The 9,600-nt window shown below is 45.1% G+C and overlaps 1 protein-coding gene across 3 annotated transcripts in view; it reads right to left on the bottom strand.

The window, feature by feature from the left end:
- Positions 1 to 8,968, bottom strand: part of DCAF1 (DDB1 and CUL4 associated factor 1) — a 55,835-nt gene extending 46,867 nt beyond the window's left edge. The window contains exons 1-2 of one of the 3 annotated variants that reach the window (XR_009724511.1): positions 8,771 to 8,968; positions 3,409 to 3,526 (exon numbers count right to left, since the gene is read on the bottom strand). Coding sequence is in view for 2 of the 3 variants with exons in the window: in XM_061346916.1 (XP_061202900.1) it covers positions 3,409 to 3,518 (110 nt within the window). In the remaining variant the exon portion in view is untranslated. The remainder of the gene's footprint in view (positions 1 to 3,408; positions 3,527 to 8,770) is intronic. The other 2 variants (XM_061346916.1, XM_061346915.1) reach the window with 2 other exon arrangements.
- Positions 8,969 to 9,600: the final 632 nt, after the last annotated feature.

The raw sequence follows: 9,600 nt of genomic DNA on the forward strand, positions 1-9,600 counted from the left end.
TCTAGAGTGGGGTGCAGAGTCTATGTGCAGCACGACATTGTAAAACAAGTTCTTAATACCTTGAGATCAGAATTTATTACAAGGGAGGGAGAACCACTGCAAAAACATTTGTCTTTTGCAGAAGATTTCCCTTACAGAATGCCACTGACCTCCTCCATTCTGGTTACTTTCCAGAAAATACCCTGTGCTCCTGTGGACAATTACAGGGATGAATGTACTTGGTCCTGCCCCTGCAAACTACACTGACTTGCCCACATGACAGAGGATGGTGTTACGAAGCCTGCCCAGATTTCAGGAACAGCAAATTAGCTCGTCAGGAATGAGCAGAGAACTTTCCTGCTTGTCTCTGATCTGACAATTCTCTCAGCATACTGTTTATCCTATGGGCTTCTAATATTTACTTTTAGCAAGCCTGAATGTGAGGAGATGGAAACTGTGTCCCTTGCTAACAGGTGGCACAGCTTGAGCTCTCACGATTTGCTGGCAAAAGCAAGCTACTTATATACTTCTCTGCCAGCTCCTCTTTTTTTTTTTTTTTCCATAGGAACTAATAGCTTGAGAGGTGTCTGCTGACAGACAACTGGGACAAATGGGGAGTTGAGAAGCTGCACCCTCAGCTTGTCAGGTCTTTTTAGGTGATAATCAGCATTTTGATAATGTGCCAGAAAGGACAGACAAGCAGCATGGAAAGTGAGCATAACATTCTCATCAGTCCATCCTGCTTAGGTAGGCAGCCAAGCAGCATGCCAGCTGAAGCTGCCAAGTGGTTTCAGGGACGACAACATTATCACAGCCTAGATGAAACAGGCTTGTGAATCACCAGTTATAGGGGGGTTGAGACTATTAGTCACAATTGCTTGAACAAAAAATAAAAAAGCATTGCCTTTTTAACATTTACTTTCAAAAGGGAAAAGAAAAATAAAACACAGGCTTGTTTACAATACCATTCTCTTAACAAACACATACAAAGGTGGCTTGTGAAGTGATTCGGATTAATCTACCTAGATCAGCAGCTTTCTCAATTCTCAGTTGAAGCAGCAGAAGAGTCAAACAGTGGTATACACAAAAGCATGTCAACCTATCTAGATCAACAGCTATCTATCTACCTCAACAGATTTGTCAATTCTCAATTGAAGCAGCAGGAGAGTCAAAGAACAGTGGTATACATAAAAGCATGTCAACCTTGCAAGACTCCCACAATCTACAGGGCATAATACAAAGCAATTCTAATATTGCATTAATTCACCATTAATGACCAACCTGAGCCTTTACAACAGATTGCAACAGCATAAGATGCTCTAGGATCCCACACCACAACATGCTTGGTTTGTGGAGGTGAAGAATGATGTTAAGCTGCTGATTTACTCCCTTTTTGAAAAAGGCTCCAGGGATGCAGTGAGGATCTGACTCCCAGGATTTGCCAGAATGGTAGAACACAACTTGCACCCAGACTATGAACTAATGCTCTTGCAAGATCATTTCAATCTGCAGCATTCTGAAGAATACATATACACTAAATGTCTGCTGCTTGCTGACATGCTTTCTAAGCAACTTTTTCAAATCCTACCTTCTGACACTCCAGAGTTCATAAATTAAGGAAACTGGCTTATTTGGAAGTGACAATCAGCTGTGACCTATAAGCCACACTGTTGTTGTTTTTGTCCTATGACTGTCAAATACTCACTACTGCCCTTCCACATATGCTATTTCAGCATCACATTCAGCAGATCCCCATCCACACAGAGTTTTCTTCTATTTAGCTCAGAAGGAGGAAGGAAGTAGAAAAATGTCACTCACCAACAAGCATGACCACAGCTTCCTCTACCTAAAACAATATTCAAGGGCATTACTCTGCATCAGGACATCAGCAAGCTGCAGTTGGGGATTCCAATTATCAATTCCAGCATACTCCTTTAAATCTATGCTGTATTTAAACCCCTCTCCTCCAGACAGACATATGGCTTTCACTGATACCTGAAGCACTGTAAATCCAGCTTCTGCCAGAGCCAGTAGTTCCCCTTGCTATCTACCCCAAATAAATCTGTATTATCTCCACTAAAGCCAATATACCCAAGCTTTCACCATCCATAACCACTGCCTGCTGCACAGAAACCGTGGAGAACCAAGAGAGTTATCAGACTTGTCTGGGCATAAGTAATGTATGGAACTCAAGGAGCTGAGGGGGAGCAAGAAGTGCCAGGCTGCTATAAACACAAGAAAAGACATGTTTAATTTAAATGTCTTTAAATTTCTTAGATTATAGCAAACTTCGGCTGTTTATGCCTGTAAGAAAAAGCCTTGAAATAGCACGTGTTTCTTTCAAGACACAAATCAGACAATACACAAAGATACACCAAAACATGTCATGATTTTCAAGAGACCTACTCATTTTCAACTGTTCAGGATTGTCTTTCTGCTGCTCATCTCCCTCTTCTGTGCTGCTATCTTTAAAACGTAGCAACAGCACCCTAGTGGTGCCCACTAGGTGAGGCATGGCACAGATCTGTGCAAAGAAGCTACGCCAGATTCCTGTTCCTTCCATCCAGTGCCAGCTCAGGATCTGTGCACTGACTTGTCTGACCAACAATGCAGAACAGAAACCTGGATTGCTCTTAATGTACAAGTGCAGTTAAGTCTCTCTGCATATACTAGGCAGGCCACAGGTCTGCCACCAGCAGCATGGGGAATTGGGTGGGATTTCTGTGAATCTCGTGTTAAAGCAAGAGTAATATCAGCTTCTCCAAGACACAATACAATTGACAATTCAAATGATTCTCCTGTAACAGAAGAGGTCTTATAATTAATGGTGCTACTGACACCTACACAGCTCCTTAGTTATTTATTGGTCAAGGGAATATGTTCCTCATATATACAGTGCAACACCAGTCAACCAACATCCAGTTTAAAAATAATTATTCAAGTTTTAATATTTCACTTTAAACATGCCCTATAAGTTCAATAAAGTCTTTTCAATATAATCTCTTGAATTCATCCAAGGAGTTGCTCTCGGTCTTTCACTTAATCTGAACAATGTTACACCAACCATAAACTCCACACCACCTCTCTGATGAACAACACTCTCATAGCTTTTGATCTTTATCAATGTTTTACAAGCTCTGGGTGAAGACACCAAAGTTATTTCAACTATTTAATGATTGCCTGACTTCTATTATTTAGGTGAATTTAATTCATGTTTTAGACATACTTGGTGTAAATTCCACGCAACATAAATCTTACCAAAAATTGTGTGTATTAAACATCACACTTAAGAGTTCAACTTTCAAACCAAGAAAATTAATTACCAACAAGTAATCAGGTATGTAAAAATCGCAAGCAAAAAACATGGTAAAAGCTGCTGTCAAGTATCTTCAAATACTCAGTGTTAGGAATTTATTTAATAGAACTTACCTGGTGAGAATAGGGACCATGTCTTGCCCGCTGCCATGTTCTTTCTCCCATTGCTCAAGCAAAGCAGTCAGCTCAGCCTTGGAGTCCACATGCCCAGATCCTGAAGTCATGGCTTAGCCTAAGGCAAAGGTAACACCCAAAAAAGAAGAGGGGGGCTGTAAAAACTGAGCAAGAAATCCCATACAGTTTCACTATATTCATCGAAATAATCTAAGCCAAAGTTTACATGTCATTGGGAAGAGGCAAGTCAGCAACAAGGAGTGAGAATGAGAAGATTAAGTGACTGCTGAACTTCACTTTCAAAGTTGGAAGTTCCGTTTTAGTCCTTTGCCCGAAGAATAAAGAACAAGCACACACTTTGAGCACAAGTCTTAACTGGTGTATGACAACCCTGACCATGATGGTAAGAATGCACCTAACCACAGGTGTGCTCAGTCCTGAAGCTTTTTAAGCTCTATCTTAATGCCATGAGCAGACCTCAGTTAGCCTTTTGCTGTTGCTCAGGGATTTACTCAAGAAACAACAAAGTTAGGACAAGAAGAGCATGACCAGCATCATTATTCCAGTTGAGCACCCTCCAGACAGCTGTGAAAGCACCAAGAATCATCTTAGCTTCACAATGCCAAAAAGGCAGAGGCTCTGAGCAGCAGCGGGCAGTGGAAGGAGCACCAAAAGAGCTGGAGGTGGGAAACAGCAGGTTGCTGCATTGCTGCTTGTTCAAGGGTTCCAGGAACAGTCAGCGACTCTGGTAAGAAGGAAGAATGATCACAGGAGGGAGCACTGGAGCAATTACTTCAAGTTTATCAGCGTTTACTTGCCAGACAGCAACTGACAGGAGATTTATCTTCCCATCCTTATAAGTGAGATCCCGCTACAGTACTGAGAGACTTGTCAAGGTACCATTCAACAACAGGAACTATCACTCCAAACTCTGTTGAAGCCCCTGAATATCCACATGTCAATTTTTGTCAGTCTGATAAAGATCTTCTAGAAATATTAACAAGCCAAACTAGAACAAAATCTGCCCCAAAACACTGCCAAAGCTCTTAGTTTCCAATCTGACAGACTGCGATTGCTGTGAAGAGTGGTAATTTCTGGAGGAACGAACACCCAATCCTAATTTATAAATTGACCTTGTATTGGTGAAGGGAGAGGAGAATGGGTCAAAGCAAAAGAAATCCTTTCACATCCAAAACCACACAGGAACTGTCAGCATTTCATCAGCCATAACACGGCCAATATCTATCTGCCATGAGATTAAATATTCCTTTGTCATAACTGACCCGGAGAGAGAACTTCCCAAACCAATGTTAAATACAGATCTGTTTAAGACAGTGATACACAGACCTACTCCTGAAATACATATTGACGACCCAGTCAAATGGCAGGCTGTAAAGGGGGCCATAGGTCAACCGACATTAAATAAGCATTTATAGGCCAGGTACATTCTGCAAACCATGGCCTTGTTTAACCTAGTGTTAGGTAACTCCAATGGGTTAAAACCTTTTTCTCCCTCAGGAAATGGATGAGCAATCCTGCAGCTCTACCTCATGCCTCATAGGTACTTCGTGACTGGTGAGTTAAATGGGAGAGAAGAAGTGAAGATCACCTGCCTGAAGACGAAACTGACTGAAACTGCACAAAAATCATCCCCCAAAGAGGATGGAAAAATAAACCTGTGACTATGAGACACCCAGTGTGAGGAAAACCATTTTAAAAAGTACTTTATGAAGTGAGCATCTGCTACCAAAACACCTACCTATGCATAAAGAAAGATGATGTTTTCTAAATGACGAGTAATTACAATTTTATCTGGAGCATGCATTTTTCATTCATCACAAAATGAGACTGGGAAAGAAAAAAACACTATCTATATGCAGGCAACAACACCCAAGACTGTACACACACACACTGAAACAGCTCTGAAAAAGAAAACTTCCAAGCTCATAAAGCTCCATTCTCTTTTTCATTAACTGAACAACACTTGCCAGCAGCACTTTTGAGCTTTTAACCATACAGATAAACATCCAGAGTACTCAGCCTCAGAAGGCAAGTGCTGTATCTGCATTCAACCAGTTCAGACATCTCCACCTTCAGTCTACAGCCAAGGGATATAAAATAAAGTGCCTTGTGACCTCAGAGCTTATATAAGGCCTGTACAGGCCCTCCTGCAACCTGAAGAATGGTTTACTTCCCCCAACAACCCTGAATTACTTCAGCTAGAAAACAGAAAGGGTCCAGCAATACCTGCAACAGGACAACAAGGTTCCAGTCGGGAAGACTATGGGAAATGCTCTCATTGCCCTCTGGGACATCCTGCGCTACACCATAACCATGCAAAACCAGAAAAATCCCAGCTGTCCCTAAAACCTGGAGAATTACCCCACTTGAAGTACATGATGGGTCTAAATAACTGGTGCTGACACACAACTGTTTTCCTGAAGTGAAGTTAAAACACAAAACCATCACCCTTTCTATAGGTACACAGCAATGAAGGTAATGTCTCGCTACAGCACCTCAACTATTCCAAAGGCCTATCCCTCCCAACCTATTCAAAACTATCTCACTGTTCTACATGGCACCGCAAAGAGCAGCGACAGTAGCAACTACCTCAGAAGCACCTGCTTCCACAGTTCTCAGATTAATACACATTAGCAGCAAAATATAGATACATGGATATAATAGTATGGCAGATAAGTAACTTTTAAATACAAACCTCAAAGCAACTCCTACTGCACTGACTTTTTGCAAGAATTCTATCTTACACCCAAGTGAAGAACTCTACAGAAAAGGACAAGATCAGAAATGGTATGAACTAAACTGGAGCTGTCAGAACTATACCAGCCTGTTAGACAGGAAGGTCTGCGAGAGCAACTCGGACTTTCACTATTTCCTTTGCACAGGCTGGTGAATAAATTCAGTCTTAAGTTGCCTTCCAGGAACAAGCAGAACAGGGAGCAGCAGCAAGATGGAAGCAAGTATCTCACTGGGGATTTAAATCCATAGGGAGCATGATTTATCTGCTATAACATTTGGAAATCATGGCCTCTACAGATTTCAATTACAATATGTAATAAGCTAAGGACTGGAATAGTTTTTTCCCAAACACCATTACCGTCAATATTATATTTAAATAACAGAACTGAAATTAAAAAGCATAAAGCACTTTCTCAAAGGATTTGATACTGAAAGACATATTTACAGCCTTAACTATCACAGTGAATACTCCCACTGAAAATCCACATATGCATGTTTCAGCACTTCGCATCGCTTTAAGGTTAAATGCTACTTAGTACCTCAATATTATAGCATAGATTTTGTGAGCATTGAACTTGGATGTAAAAATTGGACAGAAAAGGGAAACCCAAAGAAGTATTCAGACACAGATACCTGGAAGTACCCGCTACTCACAGGGCTCTAAAATCTCAAGACACCTTAGTGCTTGTGTTTCCTTAGTCAGACACTTCTGAATGTCAGAAATCCAAGTCCCACTGACTTCAAACCTCAAGCAGGTCATGACAGTTCAGCTTCACCCTTTTGTTCCCCAACATATTTGAGTGTTGGACTGACTGCAACACTCCTCCAGGTCATTCACTTACTGACTTTGTGTTGCGTTTAGGAAAAGGACTGCAAGGTTCCCAACACACTTCAGTGCAGATACACATTTTAAAGTGTGAAACCTCCCAGGTGAAAATACATCTATTTGTAAAATGTGAAATCCAACAATTTGGTTACTTGAGAAATAAGTGCAAAATCCATATTTTAGCAATTTAAATGAAAAAAAAAGAGCCACATAAAACCACAAATCATCCCTCGGGGGAAAAAAACAACCAAATTTAATCAACTCTGTAGAAAGACTGCACATTTCTACTGCTATGTGGACAAATATTACACGAGCATTTGTACATCCATATGGATAGCAACAACTCACATTTTAATAACTACACTGTGACCCAGCTTAACCAATCAAGTTTTATATTGTTCCTAAACATGATTTTATGTGTGGCTGAGGACACAAAGCAAATGAGAAGGCAAATATCATAAAATAACACTGTAAGGGAAAATTAAGAACTTATGATTGGAATCTAGCAAAATACACAGCAAGCTGACCACTATACCTCTATGTTCTTCCATATTTATAACAAAAATAATTCCCTACTTTTTAAAACTATTAAATTCTCCCTTCAATCACAACTATTCTTTAAATTACAAGATACCACACAGCTATTTGCCTAAACCGGTTCAGTTTGAAATAACCAATGGTAATGAACTGTCATGACCTCTCAACACCAAAGTTCACTTGTGGAAGGAAGTATGCCCCAAACTAACCAAACCTCAATGATCTATGGAGCATAAAATCCTGGTTTGGCGTCATACATGAGGGAAGTCCTTGCTGGTTCAGCTTCCCTCTGTAACCCCTAACAACACCCCAGTTTGGCTAGTAGAGAATATTCCTAGTGTTGCTTTAAATATTTGCCTTTAAAAGGAACAATTTTTACGGTTTTAAGGCCAGAGAAAACCACAGAGTTAGTCAGTTTCCTAGAATTTCCGCTTTTACAAACCAAACTTGGAATTATGGGCTACTCTACCAGGACAAGCACAAAAAAAGAGGAACAAACTTCTGCTGTCTACAAAAAGAAGGTAAAAAAGAAAACGCTCTAACACCAGTTCACCTCTACACGTCTGGAACCAACACCACGAGGCCCCGACTTGCCCTGAGGAGCGCTGGGCCCGGGCAGCGCAGTGACAGCTCCGGCGGGGCCCGGCGCCGCAGCAAGGCCAGCAGCACGCGGGAGCTGACCCAACGGTTCAACGGCACTCAACGGAAGGAACCGCCGGCGCTGCCCGTTAGATGCGGAGCTTTAAAGGCCAGCAAAGGGGGAAGAGGGAGCACCCCAAGCCGGGGAGCCAGCCAGCCTGCCTCCTTCCTTCCTTCCCTCCTCAAGCCGGCACAGCGAAGCCCCGCGCGAACCGGCAACTCCGGAGGCTCCGGAGCAGCAGAAAGAGCCCTGAGAGGAGGGAGGCAGGGGCCGGGCCGGCCGGCGGAGCACCGAAGCCGGCACGGTGCAGTCCCGTCCCCCGCCGGGAGGGCTGACAGGCCCAGTGGGGACGGACGGAGTCAGCGCCCGCCGGGATTCGCCGCCCCCCTCCCTTCTTGTGCTTCCGAGAGCGCCCCCTAGCACGGGGGCGGCGCGCGCAGCCCTAACGGCCTCAACCGGAGGCTCGCTCAGGCCCCGAGGGGACCTTCCACCTCTGCCCCGCGCGGAGGCCGCGGCCGCCAACCGGTCCTGCCTTACCGGGCCGAGCCCAGGGCAAGCGCGGCGGCGGAGCGGCCCGTCCCACCCGGCCCAGCGCCCCGTACCTGCCCGATGCCTCGCTGGGTCCCCGCCGCTGCCCCCGGCCCCTGAGCTCGGCCCCGCACACCCCGCGGCGGCCGCAATTGCTATGGCAGGCACACACTTTGCGCGTCACCACGCTGGGGGACGCGTTAAAGTGCGCGAGGCGGCGTCGCGAGCGACGGGCGGGGACGAACAGAGACGGTTGGCAAGGCCCCGCGCTCGGCCTCCTGGGAAACGGAGTTCGTGCAGGCGACCCCCTCCTGCGCATGCGTCTTCCGGGCGGCTCCGCGGAGGAACCTGGGAGTTGTAGTTCCCGGTGCGCGCAGCCATTGCCCTCCAGAGCCCAGCCTGGCCCAGCGCACCGCTGCTGCGGCGGCTCGTAGCGAAGGGGCGTTCTCCAGGGAGGGAGCGGAGCTGTTTACTCGAGCTTCTTCCAGATTGGCACTGAGGAGCCACCGAGCAGCAGCTGCCGGCCCTGATACCGGGGTGTCGGCCGCGATAGCGACACGCACGCTGCCATCCCGCCCTCCAGCCCCACGGGGCACTGCAGGGACCTGCACCATCTGCGCCTTTTTCTTCCCTTCGCATGCGAAGGCCGAGTACCCGCTCGTGCATCGTTCACCTGCTTAACGTTACCTCTGGGCAGAGAGCGGGGTGTGTTCGTGGGAGGGCGGCTGGAAGATGAGCTTAGCTGGGGAGCATGCCTGCCTCCGCTCCCTCTGCGGAGTGGTCTCTTCTTATCTGCAAGAGAGGAACACCATGCTGTTTCTTACCAGTTAAACAGGGACCGTTTTTGGCAGTGGAAGCCAAACCCTATAGCAGTGCCAAACACCCACCTCTGCTCTGGGCCACG

The sequence above is a fragment of the Neopsephotus bourkii genome, unplaced genomic scaffold (genome assembly GCF_033783945.1).
Source record: "Neopsephotus bourkii isolate Nb327-2 ecotype Australia unplaced genomic scaffold, CSIRO-AGI_Nbou_v1 NB_284, whole genome shotgun sequence".
Lineage (NCBI taxonomy): Eukaryota > Metazoa > Chordata > Aves > Psittaciformes > Psittacidae > Neopsephotus > Neopsephotus bourkii.